This window comes from Triturus cristatus, chromosome 8 (assembly GCF_964204655.1).
Source record: "Triturus cristatus chromosome 8, aTriCri1.1, whole genome shotgun sequence".
Classification (NCBI taxonomy): Eukaryota; Metazoa; Chordata; class Amphibia; order Caudata; family Salamandridae; genus Triturus; species Triturus cristatus.
Genome location: NC_140591.1, coordinates 698,410,984 through 698,433,581, shown reverse-complemented (window position 1 = coordinate 698,433,581; position 22,598 = coordinate 698,410,984). Strand labels below are relative to the sequence as shown.

At 44.7% G+C, this 22,598-nt stretch overlaps 1 protein-coding gene across 8 annotated transcripts in view; it reads left to right on the top strand.

The window, feature by feature from the left end:
* Nucleotides 1–22,598, top strand: part of DOCK9 (dedicator of cytokinesis 9) — a 1,069,784-nt gene that overhangs the window by 502,551 nt on the left and 544,635 nt on the right. For all 8 annotated transcript variants that reach the window (XM_085622123.1, XM_085622117.1, XM_085622120.1 and 5 more), the window contains exon 6: nucleotides 8,250–8,345. In XM_085622123.1, coding sequence (XP_085478249.1) covers nucleotides 8,250–8,345 — 96 coding nt within the window. The remainder of the gene's footprint in view (nucleotides 1–8,249; nucleotides 8,346–22,598) is intronic.

The window sequence follows — 22,598 nt, the reverse complement described above, 5'->3', positions numbered from 1 at the left end:
AGCCTCCTTGTCTTTAATAAAATCCAGATTTTCTGTCCATCAAAGCTGATGAAAATCTACATTTTATGGCAAGACCGGAGGCTAATATTATGCAAGTTCAAAGCCTCTCTAATAACAAAGAACTTGCATTTAAAATAGGTTTAAAATAGAATCTTCTAAAAACAGAATCATTAGACCAATCTGCACATCTCATATCATTTAACGCACCCCCTAGCATAAAAGCTTTTGATGCCGAAGCACCCCTCACAGAATGTGCACCAAATCTACTCACATCCACACCAGCATTCCTCATCACTTCTTTCATCCATCTTGCCAAAGTTGGGTTTGATACCGCTTTGTGAGGTTTCCTATATGAAATCAACAACTGCCTCTCATTTGCATGACGAACACCTGAAGTTCTCATCTCATACTCCTTCAAACATCTAACGACACACACAAACGTTCATGATTATAAATAAGGATAAAAAATGCTATCTGAATTTGTCTTAGTTCTTCTGCACAAATAAAAATAAACACCCTCTGGATTAAAAATCCTTGCTCCTACATCCAATGCTTTCACATCCGAAACTCTTCTGAACGACAATAAACATAAAAGCATAGTCAACTTACAACTTAAGACTCTTAAATCCAACCCACTGTTACTCCCTAAACTTTCTAAATACTCAAGAACTTTTGAAACATCCCACACAGATGAATACCTCTCCACAGGGGGGTTTGCAACCCTCACACTCTTCATCAATCTCTTTACCAAAACATTTTGTCCAACTGAGACTCCATTACCCATATCATGACCAGCAGCAATAGCTGATCTATGCAAATTGATGGTCCTATAAGCTAAACCTGATGCAAATAAAGATGCCAAGTAATTCACCACCAAAACTACATCCACGGAAACTGGATCGTAACCCCTCTCCAAACACCAGCGAAACCATCTCTGCCAAGCCAGTCTATACATCTTTCTTGTTCCCGGCGCCCAAGATTCTCTGATAAGCTTTGAAGCCTCGTTCGAAAGTCCAGGCACTTCCCAGACTCTCCTGAAATTCTCCATGCCATCAGTCTTAGTTGACCCGACATTACCAACTCGTGAAACTCCCCTGAAGCATCTCTCAGAATCTCTGGAAAAACTGGAAGTAGGATTGGACAATCTACCGACATTTCCAAAAGAATGGTATACCAAACTTGAGACTTCCAAAAAGGAGTTATCAAAATCACCGTCTCCTTCCACTTGCGAACCATCAAAGTCACCCTGGTTATCATCACAAATGGAGGGAAAGCATAACCTCGAAGACCCCTCCAATCCTGCCTGAAAGCATCTATCCCATCCGATTCCGGATCCGGACGCCAACTGAAAAACTTCTCCAACTGAGTATTCCACCTGTTCGCAAACAGATCCACATAGCAAGGGCCCCACAGCTCCATTATCCTCCAAAATACAGACCTGTGAAGCATCCAATCGCTCGAATCTGTCCGATTCCTCGTGTACCAATCTGCCTGAACATTCTTCTGACCCGGAATATACTCTGCCTGAACCCAAATATTCTGCTTCAAACAATAATCCCAAAAAACTCTCGCAAGATCCGCTAGAACTCTTGACCTCGGTCCCCCTAGTGTGTTCACATATCTCACTGCTGAGACATTGTCCATTCTCAACAAAACCTAACATTTTGCCTTCTCCTTCGTAAAGCTCTTTATAGCAAAGGAACCTGCCAACAGTTCGAGACAATTTATGTGCAGTTGGCTCTCCTCTGCAGTCCACAAACCTCCTGTCGAAACTGCACCACAACGTGCTCCCCAACCAGTTAAACTCGCATCTGACTCTAGTGTCAATTCCGGATTTACTCCGAAAATTGCTTTCCCATTCCAAGCCCCCATTTTCTTTAGCCACCAACTCAGTTCTGATCTTGCCTCCCAGAAAGAGTAATCTCCTGAGAATACTTCATACCACGTCTTAAATGACTGCCCTTCAATCTCTGAAGAGCACGATAATTCAAGGGTCCTGGAAAAATAGCCTGAATTGTTGATGCCAACAGACCAATAATCCTTGCCAACATTCTTAATGATATTATGTCCAAAGACAAAACCCTTCTGATTTCCTTTCTTATTTTCTTTATTTTGTCCAATGGTAATCTCAACTGACCCTGAACAGTATTTATTACAAATCCTAAAAATTGTATTTCTTGACTTCTCCTTGTTGACAACAAATCCTAGACTCTCCAATAGTTCCACTGCTAGCTTTGTGTGATCTTCCACCCTCCCCTTCTACTGATCCATAATCAAAATGTCGTCTAAATAAATTATAACTCGAATTCCCCTTTCTCTCAAAAAAGCAACAACTGGTCAAAGCATTTTCGTGAAGCACCACAGGCCGATGAAAGTCCAAAGGGGAGACAAACAAACTTCCACATTTTTCCTCCCCATCTGAACCTTAGAAATCTCTGGTGCTCCAACCATATTGGTATTGTCAGATATGTATCCTTCAGATCCAGACGTGTCATCCAATCTCCTGTCTGAAGGACATCCCTCAACATATGCATTCCTTCCATTTTGAAATGATGGTACACAACCCAATCATTCAAACCTTTCAGGTTTATCACCAGTCTCATTCCTTTCCCTTTCTTTTCTACCAAGAAAATGTTGCTTACAAACCCGGCACACGTATCTAACTCTTCTACAATCGCTCCTTTCATTTCCAACTCTCTTACTTCTTTTCCAACCATCTCTGACAGCTCTGCACTGAATCTTATTATTTGTGGATACCGAACCTGAATCGGTTCTTCCTTGAAATCTATACGATAACCCAAAACTGTCTGCAGAACCCAAGGATCTCTCGTTAATATACACCAATTCTTGTAAAATTGGGCAAGTCTGCCGCCCAACTTTACATGGGTAACAAAATGGCCTTCTCTTACCTGACCTTCTTGCTCGTCTATTTCCTCTAGAACTTCCTCTTTCCTTCTGGGGATAGAAATTTCCTGGTTGATATGCATAGTGTTGCTGGTAATTGTAATTACAGGGTCTAAACCCTCTCGCGAATGAGGCCCTTGAGATACCTTGTCCTCGGCCGGGAAATCGACCTCTACTTCTCCCCGCCCCTCCAAAAACCCGACGGTCAAAAACTTTCTTAATTTCCCTCTGAGATTTTTGTAATGAACTAAATGCACCCACATATTTACTCATTTCTTTTATGAAAGCTTCTCCAAAAAGCATACCATTTGCCTCTGAACCCCCTTCATTATTTGCGAGTTCCGCCAATTTTGGATCAATTTTTAGCAGGATACTCTTCCTCCTTTCAAAAGAAATTGCCGTGTTAGCATTGCCCAACAAGCACACCGCTCTTTGAACCCATTCTCTGAGTTCTTCCACATCCAGATCCTTCTTTTCAAGATAAGCTTCCTCAGCCATATCAAATATTTTGGTAAGAGGGCCAGTCAGATCCAGTAGTCTGTCCTGACACATTTTTAACCCTTTATCCAATCCTTTTTTAGGGTCTCTTCCCCCTTTTCCAATAAACACAATAATTCTTGCGTTCAATTCTGGCGTCAAAGCAATCTTATTCGATAAACTTGGTCTAGGACACTCAGAACGGAGCCTCAACCTCACGTCCTTTGGTATCTGCTTCCTTAGCCACACCTGGACATAATCCGCAACATGTGGAGCTGGGCTCCATTCTGGAGATAATGGGTGCTTTAACAACATAGGGTCAAACAGTGACTCCCCTAAAGGGTCCTTTACTCCTTCATTTTCCTCACACCTTTCCTTACTCTTATCTTCAATATTCGACCCTTTAACCACCACTTCGACATCTGAGTCAAATACAGAGGAACAACTCAATTCTATTTCTGCGCTAACCGAAGACTCGTCACATAGTACGGTAGTATGTCTTCTACTATGTTGACCTCTCTCTAGGTCCCCTTGTGTGTCCTCGACACTCACCTTTTTCGCACGATCGCAAAGTAATCCTGAGCTTCGGTAGGCAGTCTTAGCTTTTTTGCACCTTAAACCATCATAATCAATATTCTTCCTCTTTCTGCTCACCTTTCCACTCTTCTTTTCCAATACCGGTCCCTCACCAGCTGACCAAAAATGCTCCTCCTGACAAACAAGTCCACTTGTTTTTTTAAATTCTTCAAATTTTTTATCCATCTTTGAATCTAATTCATTTGCAAACTTCTTTAACATGAGAGTTATCCTCTCCTCCATACTTAAGCTTGCCTGAGTGATCGCATTTACATCTGTCATCCTCTTTTTTTTTTTTTATCTTCAAAACTATACAAACTCTTATAGTCTTAAATTCCCTTCAAAATAACAAACCTATTCCAAAATATGTTAAACTCATTTTTTTAAATCTCACAGAACAAATCTTCTCCACAAACTACTGTCCTTAAAACTACCTTATATTTCCTTCAAATTTTTATCATCAGTTCAACCCTATTCCTTAGCTACCAAAAACGTTCTCCTTTCCTCTCTAAAATGCACCTTTTCCTCCAAACACGATCCTCTTTAGCTCTGACACGAACTCTGTCAGTTTCTCTCAAGAGACGACTTGCGAACCTCGCGCATGCGTCAACTTTGACGCCTGCGCGATCTGCTATTTCCTGCCTGATTCTGTCCCTTCATTTAGCCTGGTTGCAAATGGCCGCCTCTAGCTTGCGCGTAACGGTAAGCAACCGACGATCTTTTTCACTTAACTCATCTACCCTTTATACGATCAAAATTTCCCTCACCAACTTCTCCTTTCACTTTATATTAATTTACTTGCTCCATGCTCATGTGTCCGATGATAAATTCTTTCAAATCCGAAATTCCTTCAATATTCTGATTCATACACCCACGCTGTAGACTTCCATGAACTAATTTTCTTTCCTCGCAATCGCTTACCTTCTTATAATTAAACCCAAAACTCACTCAAAGCAGCTTTACTTAGTAAACTTAAAGACGTGTTCTGCCATTTAAATATTTAAACAATGTTACGTCTTACACTTATAAACCAATTATCCCCACAGTCATTTCACGCTATTAAAAATTTTAATCTGCTCACATTCAATGATATAATCATCCCATTCGTTCTTTAACTTAACAAATTTTAAGAACAAATAAATTCATGACTTATCTTAAGGTCAGCAGCAAAAAAGAAGGAAGAGTCATGAAGGTTCCGGCACTTTGTTAGTGTTCTAAGATCTTTGTTGTTCTATGTTCTTTGGTGATGCTGCTGTGGGTGGCGCAATAAAGAGGATTGCATAATATTAGCCTCCGGTCTTGCCATAAAATCAGACACCACTGTCCAGAGATAACACATTTCATAAAAGCATTGGCGGCACACACTGAGCAGCATCTTTGTACAATGCTACATAAGCAATACTGCTCCTGCTACGAAAAGAAGCAGGACAGGAAATATGTTATTAATATTCCCGTTTTCACGCTTAACAGACGCGGATGTGGTTTTAAAACACCCTGAGATGCAGTGTTTTGTTTATGTCAATTAAGCGCCTTCATGGATGTTGTTCAGCCACAGTAGTGGAGCACGTTATCACAGGCAGCACCAGCTGTTTTCAGTGGTAAACAGCAACTCTTACATAGCGAGTACGAATGCTTCTGTGTTTCCATTTCAACACTCACCAGACCTACTTGGATGCTGTCCATAAAAAAATCAACTTTCAAACTTACAGAGTCCTAAAAACCAAGTACTTGACCAAATTTAAATGAGCACCTCAGCTGGCGCTGTTAAAATTCAAACCCATTCATCAGCAGGTAGCACACAGATCTCAGCAGCAAACGCACTGACCCTCTGAGCTACATCAACAATACTGCCCCTGCTATTAAATGGAGCACATCAGGAAAATGTTATTAATATTCCCGTTTTTGCTCTGAACAGACGCAGATGCAGCTTTAAAACACCGAGGCGCAGTGTTTTGTTTGTCAATTAAGTGCTGCCATGGACGTTGTTCAGGCACAGTATCGAAGCACCTTCGCACAGATCACAGAGCAGTGACTGTTGCAAGCTAGGAAATGTAGTCAGTAGAAAATTGTTTTCAGAACTTCTGATGCGCTTAGCTTACTGTTTCTGCTATTATGACACGCATCACTCCAACAAACAGTGTGACGAATGTTCTAATCAACTTTTTTATTGGTTTTTCAAAGTTTGCGTATGGTTTGCACGTAGCACAATAAAACAATGTTTAGAAATTGCTGTATTTCCTAAAAAAAAAATACAACAAAGAAAAAAATAATGAATGCCCCAATGGAAACTTTGAAAAAGGTTTTATTTTTTGGCTGGGATTCCAACTTCGTGAACATGTTTGTTGTTGATGCGTGTTTGGGTCAGTTTGCTTTCCAAATTTCAAAGTAAAATTTAATTTATTTTTCAAAACACGCGTAGGGTGAGCTCTTTTCTTTGTCGAAAGTGCTAAAATAGGAGATCCAGAGTAATGTTTCAAATGCAAAAAAACCTGAATGCTAAATATAAGGTTTGCATCAACACGATAAAGGAGAAGAAGAAAAACTTCCAACAAGTCTGACAGAGAGCAACCCCCCCAAAAAATAGTGCACAGACACAAACAGACATAGAGCAAAGAGAAAGGATGCATGTGATAGGCCTCTACGTTGTGGGAGGGAGAAAAATTCCAAAAGGAGGGTGAAAACAGACTCATTAGCAATAGAGAAGAAAGATTTTAAGAAGGACATGCGATGCAATGAATGAAAAGCGATGGGCGAGCTAAAAGCCCAGCATGCCTCGAAGGGACAGCACTTGCGCTGCCTAGACTAGACCTAAAAACAGGCTATAATATTACACATGAATTTCAATATTTTCTCCAGAATTTCTTTCATGTTACCAGAAAAGATCATCTGTGTGTTTGGAATGTCTCATACATTGCGGAAAAGTGTAATTGTATGCCACATTAGTAATTTTAGTGATTTCTTACGTATTTTTGTGTCGTTTTATGTAGCGCAAACTCAACTCAAAGGTATTGAGCGCTTAACAAGAGCACCGTTTACACTACACAAGGTCACATTGTATTTTTTTCAGGCACGTGGGAGATGAAATGATTTGATGATTAATATGACGTCATGCATGTCTTATCCATTGCCAGCAGTACTGATAGGATATTGCCTGTGCATTGCCCAGAACCATGTCTTGTGGGTGCTCCTTACTCACCACGTCCTATATATGTATGTTTTACTTTGTACAGCAGACTGGATGGATATGCATTCATTTTATATTTCTTGCTTCTGATATGACGCAACTGATGATAACAGCACTTTATGAAGACTGTGTGCAAAAGGGCATATTTTTGGGGTGAAACATTTCAGGAAAAATTCACGAGATTATGCATAATTATGCTTTCAAACTGAAATGTGGTTTGCTGGTATGCCCATGACTTTTTTTTAAGCGAGCACACAACAAGACCAAAATGAGCCCAACTTAGGTATCCATCTAGCGGCTGAATAGTATAACGTGAAACCGGAAAACCTGGGGCCAATTTTGGCTTTACCACTTGACCAAATTGTGTGCTCCTAGATAAATATTTTATTTTACGGAACCTCCTTTTCCTTCGTTGTAGCATGTGAAAGTACCTTCCTATATGTGAGTTGAGGATGTGCGCTGTACAAAAATCTGATTTACTAAGGTGAAACGCTTCTGCTTGTTAAATAAATATCTTTTTAAATTTGAAAGAGACTATTATAATTGTAAATCATGTTTGTTGTATGATTTAGATGCCAACTATTTACAGGGCCTGGCTCGTGCACTTACACTCAGAGCGCAACCAGATCCTTGGCTCGGCTCTCACTGGTAATTTGTTGGCTCGCCCACCTCCGGTGCCAACATGTTCATCATGCTTTTTTAGCCCCTTTAGATTGGTGGGCAGGCCCTCATTCGTGAATGAGCTGCAGCGGCTTCGAAAGACATGTTTGGGGATGCCATTTTGTGTAGTCTTTGTGGACTGCCAAGCTGATATTGACTCTGGGAAAAGCCAGCATATTTACGCTGGCCCGGAGTTGTTAGGTTCCATATATTACCTACATCTGTGTAGTACATACATCTGTGTAGTGCTTACTACGATTTTCGTGGTCCCGCAGCACTTTCGTAGTACATCCTTTGGGTTTTATCTAACATCTGGCATTTATTTTCCAGCAGATGAAGAAATACCAGAGTTCTGTCTGGGAAGTCGATTTCTGCCTGTTTTGATTAATGGACGAATTGAGAATGAAAGGTTTGTTAGTAATTGTTGCATTGTTTGTTTTGTTGTCAGGATGCGGCATCCCTTGGCTCTCAGAAAGGTGGAATAACGAAACAAGGATGGCTTTACAAAGGCAACATGAACAGTGCAATCAGCGTCACCATGCGGGTAAGCACTCTCTTCACCTTCACTACACGGAACTTTACACAATTCTCTCTCACAAACAAAGCAGATGTTTCTTATCATTTTTTAAATTAAGTGTTGAAAGCTCGCACCTAATGTTTCCGATTCCGACTGTCCATGCATACACCGCATTCTCAAATGTGATGCCAAAGCCTCACCCTTCCCTTTTAAATTACACAGATATATTGTTTGAAATGGCCCTTTTTGCAGGGTTATCCCCAAACTTTTTGCTTCTTCCGCCTTTGTTTTTCCTGACCTGTGGTTTTTGGCTATAGGACTCTGGGCACTTTAACACTGCTGATCAGTGCTAAAGTGCATATGCTGTCTGTGTAAATTGTTATTGTTCCAATTCCAATTCCAAAAATTCTTTATTTCGGTCATATAGACCATAAAAGATGCAATAAAAAGAATACAGACAATAAAACATTAATAAAATACATTTGAATAAAAACAACTGTCCCAGCAAGGAATAAGTTAAAATCGCGTTTAGAAGGTTCTTTAAAAAGTTCAAGGGGCTTCAGACAATTTTTTCCTTCTGATCAACCATATAGCCATAAGAAATTTGGAAACAGCAAACACAATGTGGTCCAGGGTGCAAGTTTTCAAGATCCTATATGCTTGTGCATACTCTCTGAACCCCAGGTTCTTACAGAGTGGCGCTATCCAATATTTCCTAGGCCTTTGGTATGCAGGACACACAAACAAGATATGGGGGTCATCTTCCACGTAGTTGTTACAACAGGGGCATATTTTGTCGCCCCCATTAGTCCACTTCGAGGTATATGAATTAATAGGTAGTGTGCTATACCTCCATTGAACATACAATTTCCTTGCCAGGATAGGAAAGATAAAATCCATAAAAGGTTCAAAAGCATATGAATTTTTGGATTCTAAAAATTTCAGGGTTAGGGTACCACTATTTTGAGCAGCCGTCAAGTGTGCGAGGGACCTGTCCTTATAAATTAGAGCCAAAGCCTTGCGCGAGATTGCGCGGCAACCTCGTGCAGGGTCCTCCCACAGATGACGAAGATTAAGGGCAGACAGTTCGTTTTCCACAAAGGTGAGCCAGGGTATTTTGCCACTTGAATTTAAGCTCATGACATGGGTAAGGTCCTCCCTATAGTGATAAAGTTCGTCCGTAGACCAGAGCCTGTGCCAGAATTTCACTGGCTTTGACACAAGCTCCTCTGCAATAGGGGGGAGGCCCATGTCCATTCTCAGAGGCTGGAGTGGCGTGGCACTTGGAAGGGCTAAAAGGCGCCTCAAAAAACTGTTTTCCACTATTGATAAGCCCTTCACCGTTTTATGTCCCCATAGCTCACTGCCATACATGGCCGCAGCCTTGGCCTGGGTCTTATAGGTTTCAAGGGCCGGGCTTATGGGCTTGAAAGAAGAAGTATTGGCCACTTTCAGGATTGCACCCGAGAGTTGGGATAATTTGGCCTTGGAACGTACTATCTGCCGATCCCATGCCAGGTTTTCCTGCAGTGTGACCCCCAGATATATGAAGGTAGACACCCTCTCAAGGCTCTCGGTCCCCAGGGTAGGATTGGGCCTAGTTTTAGTTGGTGGGTTAAAGATCATAAACTTGGTCTTTTCTGTATTCACCTCCAATCCATGCTCACTGCAGAATAGACCAAACCCATCCAGGATCCTCTGAATCCCCATTGGAGATTTTGAGAGGAGGAGGGTGTCATCGGCAAACATGATTGCCGGAACCCTCCTACCTGCCAAATAGGGGGCGTCATTATCCTTAACATTTTCCAGGTGTGATATGACATTGTTAATGAATAGACAAAACAGGGTCGGTGCCAGGACACAACCCTGCCTCACACCTCGGCGCACAGGGAACCTGGATGAAAGTCTGCCATCCCTCCCACACCTGACTTGCGCATAGTTGTTCTCGTGCAGGCGGGCCAGGATGTTAAGTAGCTGGGAGGGAATTCCTAGCTTTTCCAATACCTCCCAGAGTTTCCTGCGCGGGACTAGGTCAAAGGCTGACCTCAGATCCACAAAGACCATGTACAGTCTCCCGCCCTCAATCCTCACCGTCTTCCAGTAGAGGAGAACTAGGCGGAAGATCTGGTCCATGGTCGATGTGTTTCTCCTGAAGCCAGCCTGAAGGGGACTCAAGATGTCATTTTCCTCCACCCAGTCTAATAGATGATTCAAGATAAGGCGCGCAAAAAGCTTTTGGGGAACATCTATCAGGCTGATAGGCCTATAGTTTGCAGGGCTCAAAGGGGACCCTTTCTTGTAGATCGGAACTATTTCAGCCCCTAACCAGGAGGAAGGGATCGCCATACCTCCCAAAATGGCATTAAAAAGGACAAGAAAGTACGGGGCCCAAATATCCGGGTGATATCTAAACAAATCACCTGGTAGCTTGTCCAGCCCCGGTGCCTTCCCCAGAGCTAAGCCCTCCAGTGCCAGCTTCACCTCCCCCAGAGAAAATTCCAGGGCAATCTCTTGCAGGCAGGGGGACTCTAACACCATCCCCTCCGGCCAGAGAGTGGAATCTTGGTATAATAACCCAAAATGAGCCTCCCAAACAGAGGGGGCAATGTTGGGTTCTACTGCAGACAGCAGATCCCCTGTTCCATTGTTTACCAGAGCCCAAAATTTTCTATAATCTTTGGATTTCAGGGCTCCGGTCAGGTCATGCTAGTGGTTCCAATCCCACTCAGCCCTTGCATTGGCCAGTGCAACCTTATACCCCCTCCTAAGGGCAGCTATCTTCACCTTATCACTACCCTCTTTGATTGCAGAAAGAAGCTCAGACTTAGTTTTCCTGCAGTGGAAGTATACCAAGTCGGAGCACGAGTCTTTTTCCTTCTAGTAGGCACGGCCGGATTGAAAACATCTGCAAGGTCCTTTACTAAGGCCAGATGAATACCAGAGAGTCTCTCATTGTAATCTGAGGGTCTAGATTGGCTGATAAGGGCATCCACCTCCTGGAACCTGGGGAGTGCTATGTCATAGAGGTTTTTTAATGCTTCTTCTTTCTCAAGTAGTTTCCCCCATTTCACTCGGCGCCTGCTTGTAGTGAGTAATATATCTCCCTGGTCGGCTAGAAAACCGGTAGTTGGCGTCCCTAAGACAGGGGCTGGGTGCTGGATCATCAGGGAAAGGGCATTGTGGTCACTATCTAACCTCGAGATCACTCTAAAATCAATAACTTTGGGCCAGAGGGAAATATCTATAAAAATGTAGTCCAGCCTTGACTCATGGTCCTTTTTATTAAAAGTACAGACCGAAGGGGTGTCAGAAGGAGTGCGCCCATTGCACGCCCTCAAGGCGAAATTCAAGGTGAGAGAGGTAAGTTGTACTGCCAACGGGGACCAAGCTTTAGGGTGAGGTGATGAAGAGGGAGGAACTCCCCAATGGTCATCTTCGGCACTAGAAACACCCTCCATTAGGCCCTCCAGGGGTTCAAAGTGGCAGTTAAAATCTCCTCCCATCACTATTTTCAAGTCCCCCGTCAATTTCCCTAAAAAGGATGAGAGGTCAGCTAGGGTGGGGGATTCTTTACCCACAGCGACTGGTCGAGAGTATACATTGACAATAGCCCACGTACTTTTGTCAGGCCATCTGAGGAGCACACACTGAATGTCCGGTGAAAGTGTGTCCATACCAACTGCCTGACACCCAATATGGCTTGCTACCCAGATTGCCAAACCTCCCGAAGGTCTCCCTCTCCCATTCGATTTTGCTGAGATTTCGAAGATGTCGTATCCCCTCCTGGCCAGTGGTGCCCTGGCCCAAGTCTCTTGAAAAAGGAGTAGATCACACTTACTAACCAAAGTTTCCCACTCTGGGGTATCCACCTTGTTAGAGATGCCAGCTACATTCCAGGACAGGATAGTCATACCAAGACCTTGAGGTTTGGGACCACCCTCACTTGGTGCAGACGGGATGTCATATACAGGGTCGCCCAAATCACCCAGGCCAGAGGTGATGGGCGACCGAGTGGGTAATTCAGCAAGCTCCACCAACTGCATTGCGGGAACAGTTAATGCATCTGGTGGATCCTCGTTAAAGACTTGAGTGCATCCCAGTATGGGCCCTTCGGCTTTTACAGGGGTCAGGGACCTTTTTTTGTAAGTGGGAACAAATGTACCTCCCCCCCTAAGTATAAAGCCATAGGCAGATTTTATCTGACCATGCGGAATGGCCCCTCTTATTGGTCAATCTACCAGTTCCAGACAGGAAAATCTGTTCTGATGGACAAAATTACCATGGGCAGGCAATGGATTGTACTTGGGTCTGTACCGAGAACCATCTACTGCAAAGCCCACTCTAGTCCAACTCTGTTCCCTCCCCACTCCTAAGTTGGAAGCTTTTGGATAGAATTGCGAGAGGGACACTACATCTATGTTGGATTTGTCCGGCCTTACCAGCCAGTTGCAAATATAAGGGGCAACCAGTGGGTTTTTAAAACTGATTATGATACAGTCCCCTACCCTATTTTTGGGAGTGATTCCAATCCATGGGATCCTTCTAACCATCAACACATCACCTTTTATATTAGGAGGGAGGGGTCTATTGGTATTAAGCCAACTAATTACTTTATTACGAAGTGAGTCCTGTGGCTCTCTGAAATCACTAGTGAGCTCAGGGACTCCTACCATAATCGCTGTGTAGGGCACAGCCTCCGGGGGCAAATTAACCACCCTACGCCTACTGTTAGGACTCATGGGGCGATTAGTGAATTCATCGTTGGCTCGCCCCCCGCTCATTAGAAGTGGTGATGTTGGTTGTTTAGATCTTCTAGGTACCGGGACAGGGGGCCTAAGTATTTGTGAGGGGGGCAATGGGGGAGAATGGCTACCTATACCACTATCTTGAACCCCTGCCGGGACCTGTATACTTGTTCCCGCAGAAGGCGCTCTGAGCCCAGCAGGATCCTGGGGAGTCGTCCGTGCACCTGGACCCAACCCCCCACTAGAACTATTCCTACTCTGTGCCTCTTCCATAGCCTTAAGTCTAGCAGCTATAGAATCCAATTTGACGGTCAGAGGCTCCAACAGGCTCCTAAGGATATCCCTAAAAGAGCCAATCAGAGCTTCGGCTGTATTTAGAGAATTTCCACCAAATACAAACGGGCCAGAAGACCCAGGTACCACTGTTGCTAACGGCGAATCTAAATGATCAAAACCGATTCCCGGGGAACTATCTACGGGAGAAGCTAGGACGCCAGAACTAGCAACTAGTGATGGGTTGATTTTATCCACTTTGGCCCTTTTTGCCCCTCTTAATTTCCTTATCCTTTTCCTTTTCGAAGGGTGGTAGACTTTCCTGCCTACAGGATCTGTTGGCGCTACAACCTGCCCTTCAACCTGTACTTTGGATGTTTCTGCACAAATAATATGCGGAGTGGACTCCACCACCCCCGAGGGGCACAGGGACTCGCTATCCCTCAAAAGGTTTGACGGGGTCCTAAGTTGTTGGAGGACAGTCTCTATTGTCTGGTCGATGCTATCCATGAGAGATAAGTGAGTGGCGTCAAATGGTGTTGGAGTGCTAATATCAATGGATGAAGAGTCCGAGGGGACCATTGAGACGGACACATTTTCAACATTTACCTCTGGGATAGTGTCTGATGCTATGCGACCTTTAGTAGCCGCAGCACTAGACTTACAAAAGAATTTATCCAGCGTGCTGGAGCACTGTTGGGCAGCCTTACTTCTAGATACTCTAGTGGCCATAGCGGGCGGGATAGTTAAAACCACTAATTGTATAGAAAAAGGAGGGGTTTGGGACAAAGACAACGATAGAGAGGGGGCCCGGTCCGGTCTCTGCCGGCCTCTAACGGCCTAAAACGGCCCGCTCTTTGCCCGGTCTTAGCCCGGGCTGCGTCCCGCGCTGCGGGAGTAGGATGTTGTGTTAAAGCCTCAGGAGGGCGGGGGGCGGGGCAGCAGGGAGAGCGGACCGGAAGCTCGTCGACGGTCTAGCAGGGACTTCTGGGAAATGAAGTCCCCGCACGCTCGCAGCCCCGCTACAGCCACACGCTTGATGCCGGTTTCCCTCCTCTGGGCTCTTCCCGGCGTGGATTGTGGTCCGCTCCTCGATATGGGCGAAGGGGCACCCGCGAAGCGGGTGCGCCGAGTGGAGTTTGGGCGCCAAGTAGGAACAGGTAAGCTCCTCCGTGAAGATCCCCTGTAAAAATCAGCAAGATGTCCCGCTAAATCCACGAAAAACAGGTGTTTTTAAGCCTCAGGAGGGCGGGGGGCGGGGCAGCAGGGAGAGCGGACCGGAAGCTCGTCGACGGTCTAGCAGGGACTTCTGGGAAATGAAGTCCCCGCGCGCTCGCAGCCCCGCTACAGCCACACGCTTGATGCCGGTTTCCCTCCTCTGGGCTCTTCCCGGCGTGGATTGTGGTCCGCTCCTCGATATGGGCGAAGGGGCACCCGCGAAGCGGGTGCGCCGAGTGGAGTTTGGGCGCCAAGTAGGAACAGGTAAGCTCCTCCGTGAAGATCCCCTGTAAAAATCAGCAAGATGTCCCGCTAAATCCACGAAAAACAGGTGTTTTTAAGCCTCAGGAGGGCGGGGGGCGGGGCAGCAGGGAGAGCGGACCGGAAGCTCGTCGACGGTCTAGCAGGGACTTCTGGGAAATGAAGTCCCCGCACGCTCGCAGCCCCGCTACAGCCACACGCTTGATGCCGGTTTCCCTCCTCTGGGCTCTTCCCGGCGTGGATTGTGGTCCGCTCCTCGATATGGGCGAAGGGGCACCCGCGAAGCGGGTGCGCCGAGTGGAGTTTGGGCGCCAAGTAGGAACAGGTAAGCTCCTCCGTGAAGATCCCCTGTAAAAATCAGCAAGATGTCCCGCTAAATCCACGAAAAACAGGTGTTTTTAAGCCTCAGGAGGGCGGGGGGCGGGGCAGCAGGGAGAGCGGACCGGAAGCTCGTCGACGGTCTAGCAGGGACTTCTGGGAAATGAAGTCCCCGCGCGCTCGCAGCCCCGCTACAGCCACACGCTTGATGCCGGTTTCCCTCCTCTGGGCTCTTCCCGGCGTGGATTGTGGTCCGCTCCTCGATATGGGCGAAGGGGCACCCGCGAAGCGGGTGCGCCGAGTGGAGTTTGGGCGCCAAGTAGGAACAGGTAAGCTCCTCCGTGAAGATCCCCTGTAAAAATCAGCAATTGTTATTGTGATTGGTTACCCATCATTGGCTTATTTGTTTTACCAGTAGGTCCCTAGTAAAGTGCACTGAGTGTGCCACGGCTGGTGATTCAAATGCTACTAGTGGGCCTGCTACACTGATTGTGCCACCCACATGAGTAGCCTTAAAATGGTGTCTCAGGCCTGTCACTGCAGTGCCTGTGCGCAGTTTGTTAACTGCCATGTTGTCCTGCACAGTGTAGACACTTGCCAGGCCTGACCCTTCCCTTTTCTTACACATTGGACACCCCTATGGTAGGCCCAAGGTACCTCCTTTGGCAGGGTGCAGTGTATGTGAAAGGTAGGACATGTACTAGTGTGGGTAACATGTCCTGATAGTGAAATACTGCCAATTTCGTTTTTCACTATTGAAAGACTATCTTGCCCATAGGACAGAATAGGGAATGCTGTGTAACATGTTTACCTGCATATCTTCCCATAACAGCAAGATAGACATTTGGAATCTGGTATCCCTGAACTCAGAATTTAATAACACATCTTTTAGGGAGGATGGTTTTTAAATTCAGAGTTTGGAAATAGCACTTTAAGAATGTGGCTATTTTCTTGTTCAACCTTTGTGTGCCTCTTTCTGTTTGTGAATTGACTATCTGGTTTGTGAGTGACAGGGGCTGGGGTGGCTCCAGGTGGCTGGGTGAGTCAGCACTAGGTTGAATAGACCCATCTGCATTTGGAGTGATGGGAGGAGTAGCACCTAGGCCTGAATAGGGCTGTGCCTGCCTTTCACAATGCTGGCTCCACCTCCTGCGGTGCGTCTGATGGCCCTGGCCCACACTCAAAAAGGAAGAAGATGTGCACTGGCAGAGTGCACCCAGAACTGGTTTGGACTGGGTCCAGGACCCCTCACACATGAAGAACAAAGACGTTTGGGTATAAATATCAGAGCTGAAACCTCTAGATTTTAGACTAGGAAAAACTTTGTGATCAAGAAGGAATCCCTGCCAAAGAAGAACAGCCAGGAAGACTGAGGAAAAGAGCTGCCATTGCTATGTGTCTGGGAGCTGACCTGCCGTTGCTGTTATTGCTGAGGAAGAGGACTAAGGGACTTTCTGCTGTGTCCTCTTGCTTGAAGAGGAGCTGTGCTGTTGCTTTGCCCCCTCTGAAGTGTAACTATCTCCAAGGGCGTGAGAAGAGCTGGCCTCCTGTTGAAAACACAGGGATACAAAAGTTTCTGGAAGAAAACCATCTTGCCAGTGCTGTGTGCTTGTCCCCTCACCTAGACTGTGGCCTCTTGAACTCTACACTGCCTGCCCATGCTTTATTGCCTCGGTGTGCTTCTCGGCATACAGCAGGTGCTGATCGCGAGGTTTGTCTTGCCCCCAGCGTGAATCCTCCAAGGGATTATCTCGGCGCGAGAGTGCGTATCAGTGCAGTACCCGAGACCTTTAAAAAAGGGCCGAAATCACCGCCGCCGGCCCGGTAGTGAAAGCGTTGTGTGCCCCCAATCACCGCAGCTGGCCCGGGAGCAGAGAAAACCATGCCCGGAGTCCGTAGACATCAGCACAGAGCAGCGCTGGAATTGGCCCCAGCGTTGAGGGTTTACCGGCAACGAGGAGGCTCGTCCAGGCAGAGCCGTGCCGAGTCCTGTGAAGCCCGAGGCGTCCCCTAGCAACCAGGGCTTCCCCACACTCATCAACAAGAACATAACTGCGCCCAAGGCCGGGGAGCACCACAAAGGAGAAAGCTGGCTCACCAGAGGACAACGCGGACTGCCCAGCCCCCCTTCTCGCTCTCAGGTAACCGGCTCCGATCCATGACCGGAGCTTGTGCCCAAGGCGGTTGTGAATGAGCGCGCTGCCGACGGGCTTCATTGGGGGTGTTACAAACTGTATTTGCGGGCACGCACTCGCGCATTAAAGAAGGGTGATTGATGGAAGTTAAACAAAACTAAGAAGTGGCAGCTGATCACGCTGGCAAGCACGGTGCAGGGGAATTTTGCAATTTATTTTTAAAGTGAACTGTAACCAAAGAACATTGCTAAAGTGAGCTTTAACCAAAGAACATTTCAAAATAGAGTCTATTTATGTATGTTGGATTTCTGTCGTTATTGGTCTTGCCAAACCAGATAAAGATATTGATATTTTTATAAATACCTGTGTGGTGTCCATTTTTGGTGTTTCACTAGGTTACTGTGGGTGTTGGTGCAAATACTTTATGAATTGCCTTGGGGATAAGCCTGTCTGCTCGTGCCAAGCTACCAAGGGGGTGAGCAGGGTTTATCAACAGTGTGTATCCCCCTTACCTTGACTAGAAGCAAGGGTCCCTATTTGGACAAGGATACATGCCAACTAGAGACCCCCAGATCTAGCATATATTATTCTTTCATTATAGATTTGTTCACATTCCTTCAATTTGTACCTCACCTCTATTTGTAGATTTGTTTTGGCGTTTGACACGAGCCTGTGAGGCACGTTTTCCAATTTTTTCCTCAGCACATTATTTCAGAGTGTAGCAATTTAAACTTTTTGCAGGTTTTTTGAAATTACTAGATCTACTCATTGGTTTTAACCGTCAATTGTTTAAAGTCGTTCAATAAGAATTCCGTGACACGTCCTGCTTTCTAATGCTGGACAGATAAATGGGGTGTTGAGGGCTCCGCTGTGGAATTTGTGACTAGTGGTGACAAGTTTACCACAGCAGGGCAGGGCGGACCACCTGAGTCTTCCCCGCCCCGTCTTCACTCTTCAGGTGAGGCGATTTCATAAATCTTATTTAATGTAAGAAAATCCCTGTCGTGAGAATAAAGCATTCGGATGATGAAATAGATGACTGCCTCTCTAAGATGGTCAGTATGCATCTCTCGTTATTTAGTAAGTGTTTCTCAGTTATAGTGTATATTTTGTTGGTCCACCAATAAAATTCACACAATAGATGTTAAGTCTTGTGACTTATTCATGTGCGTCAACTAACCTCCTTATACAGAAAACAATGTTTTAAAAAAATAACACTTACAAAAATCGTTTGGAGCATTACCACCAGTGTAAAATGTTTGATCACACCCACATAATATGTAGATAATGCCCTGCTACTGTAAGTTGTAAGAATATTTTAAGTCTCTGAGGAATTACGTCACCACATAGAGGAACAAGGCTGTCGTCCTTTATAAGGTCATGGAAGTCCAGGGTGACTTGCAATATCCTTTGTATGCAGAGCAGATGTTGTTATATTCTTGATAATACATGATCACTTCATTACCCTTTCCCTAACACCTAAAACTTTGGTCTCTTGTTCTTGCATGTGAAAGACCTAGCATGGTTGCAGATTTAAGAATAATTGTGGACTTTTTAGTTCATAATTTAATATACCAATACACATCTAGTAATGGTGTTTCGAACCCGTATTATATGCAGTTTATGTCGTCTTCAAAACCGGTTGTAATTCAGAATGTGTGATAATAAACTCTAGTCTATGAGAAAATGAACATACAGCCGTAAATGTCTTCTTTCTGGTAAAGACTCACCCATTCAGGGATAGTTAGTTCTGAAAAGCTAATTATTCCTTTTATTCTTCAAATAAAGCTGTAATTCTACTCCATGGTCTGCCTTTCGAGGTCCCCTGACTCCGACAATAGACATTTGCATTCGTAACTTAAATGTGATCACTTAGTAAAGTAGCGTAAGTATGTCATTTTTTATTGTTTATGAAATTTATAAAGCAGACGATTATCAAGGAGGCGTATCGGCATTGACAAACCTGAAGCAGAAATGTGAATAATATACCTATGTTACTAAGGCTGAAGGAGACTTGTTTTAAGAGCCTTCCTAAAGTTCATGTTGTTGGCCACAAGGCGGAGATCAGCTGGCAAAGAGTTCCAACGAATAGCCACCTTAGAGGAGAAAGTGCAGCCACCTTGGTGCACATTCATAACCTTAGTAACCACTAAAAGGCAAATTCTAGCTAATTGCAAGGGGCACATTGCAACATAATAGTTGAAATGATGCTGAATAAAGGACAGGCATTAATTGTGCATTGCCTTTAAACAAATACAGAGGCTCCTAAGCATGAGTTTTGAATAGTTAGCAAATGAACTCTGCAAAAATGACAGGAATTTGACTATTGGAAGTTTGAGCAAAAGGCAGGACTTCTATATTTTGAGCTAGTTGAGTGTGTTGAACTGTAGAAGCAGGCAGCGCCAATCAGGGCTTAATTTGAGGCAGTGGTTACCGAGTGCAAGAGAAGGAAGAACATGCCAAATTGGAAAGATGGAAGAAAAAGACCGCAGAACCATCACAAGTGGAAAACAGGACCCTATAAGCGCAAGAAAAGGGGGCAGGGAGTGTCTGGTAGTAGATTAAATCCTACCGCCCTTGGTAATCGGTGTGCCAACATTTAATTGCACCGGCCGCTGGCTTTTGAGCTGAGCTTCGAGCACCCAACTCTTTATTTCACAAATTTAGCACTGGGGCCAATAAAAGGTAATTAGCATGATCCAGGTGTGGTCCAACAATAGTCTGAATAATACTGAAGTGACTGCGGTCATGCAAGAAAGGGAGAGTTTTATACAAGATCTTCAGGTGGAATAAACATGTAGCCGAAACCTTAACTACAAGGTTTGAACAGTAGTTCATCAATGAAGAAGGCATCTAAATTTGTCACTAATTGGGAGGGAGTAGATTTTCGTAAACCCTCTGTCCGTCAGAATGGTTCCAGATAGAGTGGTAACATCTGAGGACGACCACCTCTGTTTTATCAGTGTTCACTCTCAGGCAATTATGTCTCATCCTAAAGGCCACAGATGTGAAGCAAGTTTGAAAGTTATTATATTCCATTTCGGCGTTCCCATTGCATGAGTACCAGCTGGGTGTCTTCATTGTAATGCATGTAGGACTTCTCAAAAGGATCTTATAAGCGTGACCAGAGAAACCAAGTTGAAATTTAAGTGTAGCATGTGTGGGACTTCGGGAGGAACCCACAGAAAACCACATGACAGCTGGATAGAGGTGGCAGGCTAAAGTAAGGAAGGAAATAATCCAGCTCGATGCCCTTCCTCTCATATCTGTCCCATGCAGCCTCTCTAAGAGTACTGCATTGAGCATGGTATTTAAAGCCGCAGAAAGCTAGAGTAGGATCAAAGCTGCTTTGCCACCCTAATCCAAAATCATTTGCAGCTCATTCAGTACAGATACCAAGGTAACATTAGATTAAAGAAATGGTTGAAATCCTGCCTGACCCTTATCTAATTATGGATTTGATTTTCAGCAATAGAGGAAGAAACGTGGGCAGTGGCTTTTCCTTCGACTCTCTCTTATTATTACAAGGTAACACAGAGAGAGGTCAATAGTTATTGAGTGTGGTTGTGTCTAAGACGGATTCTACAATAATACTACCAGCCATGCCCTTTTCTAATCCGCAGGAGTCACGGCTGAAGCTAAAGAAGAATTATCCAGAATTCAAATCCCTGGTGCAGTATAGAAGCAGCCATTCAAAGAATATAGGTAGGACAGAGGTCACTAGGCCATCCAGAACAGACCTCCTTAATTAACTAGGCAGTGCGCTCTGGAGTCAAAGGACTAAATTCATGCCATCTAGTCAGGAGGATTATAGACCCCACTGCAAGCCACAACATCCCCACCAGACTCCAAATAATCATAACTAGAAAGCAGTTTGCCTTTAAAGATGGCAAATAGAGCCTCGCAGAAGCTCACAGATGGAGAGGTAGACACCAAGTGCTCTGGGGGTTGGGAGATTCATTAACCTCTTCTGTGCCCATGACGAGATAATCTCGTCATGGAGCACGGTCGCGCTGTTCCCATGACAAGACTATCTCGTCATGAAACCCACCCGCGTGGGAAACGCCCGGCACAGGAGGGGGAAAGGGCGTGGCACCGAAGGGGTTAACAATGTTAACCTCTCCTATGAAGGATTAGAGGCATTAGTTAGGTGTGAAAAATAGTGCTGTGCCCGGGCTTGTCTTAGCTCCTTTTATAGTCTCTTAAGGCTTGAGAATATTTGAACTTGGCAGCATTACAATAATTAACACATCAGGCTTGTTGTTGTGACTTACAAGCACAGTTAAATTCTGATAATGAATTGGTGTACTAAGGAGCTGAGGTCTGACACAGTGGGAAATTGAGTTTTCAAAAGGAGCAAGCTAAAACTAAAAGGCCTAATTAAATACGAATAGACATCTATTTGCACCACTGACAGCATAGTCACCTGTGTCAAAATTTGCATGGAAGGCCAGAAAATATTAAAAGTCCTTTGCTACTTCCTTCTGGTGTGTTCAGTGCCAAGTATCAAAGTGCAAAGCATCATGGAAGGTACCCATTCCTTGATGGAAACCATTTACTGGAGTGAATGGCAAGATTTCCTTGCTGCATCAGTAAGGACGGTGCTTGGGCAATTTAAGTGTTCAATTTGCCTTCCAATCTTTCTTGGGAAATTGCTAGACAGCCTAGTAATTTCTGCACACTGTAAATGTAATCCAAGTTTCCAAAACTTTTTTAACATAAATTCAAAAGAAAATGTCATATCCGAAGGTAGTCTGGTCAGGATTTGCAAACAGCAGTGAGGCTTCATCATACTTGCTGATCACTGTAAGGTGCTTTAAGATCTGTAAAGGATTTTCTCGATTTCATAAGGGAAGTCCTAGAGCCAGCAGAGGTGGATCACAGTCAAGTATTTCATCTAAAATCTTGAAAGGAGATTGCCTTAGCCGAGGTCATAGTCCTGAAACCATTGAAAAGAAAAAAAACAAAGGTGCATCGGCGGGTAACAAAACAAGCTACAGGTTGGATATTTTTTAGATTAAGTGGTTAAGTTTGAAAGGGAGCTGGATTTCAGAATTCCTTGCACCTATGCAGGTGGAAAGTCCACAGCTCTGTTCACTTTAACATTCAAGTATTGAAGAATGACATACTCGTATGGCCGTTCAATCCTGATCCTATCACGACCAAAGCAAGATTCATTCACTAGATCAGGCAAAAAATATCACCGGGGGATGATCGGCCCAACTTTTTTTTTTATATAGAAGCCTGTGCAAAGCCCTAGCAAATCAGGGATTCTGAAAGTCAGAAAAGGGTTGCTTTACATAGATCACAGCAAAAAAACAGATGTCCTC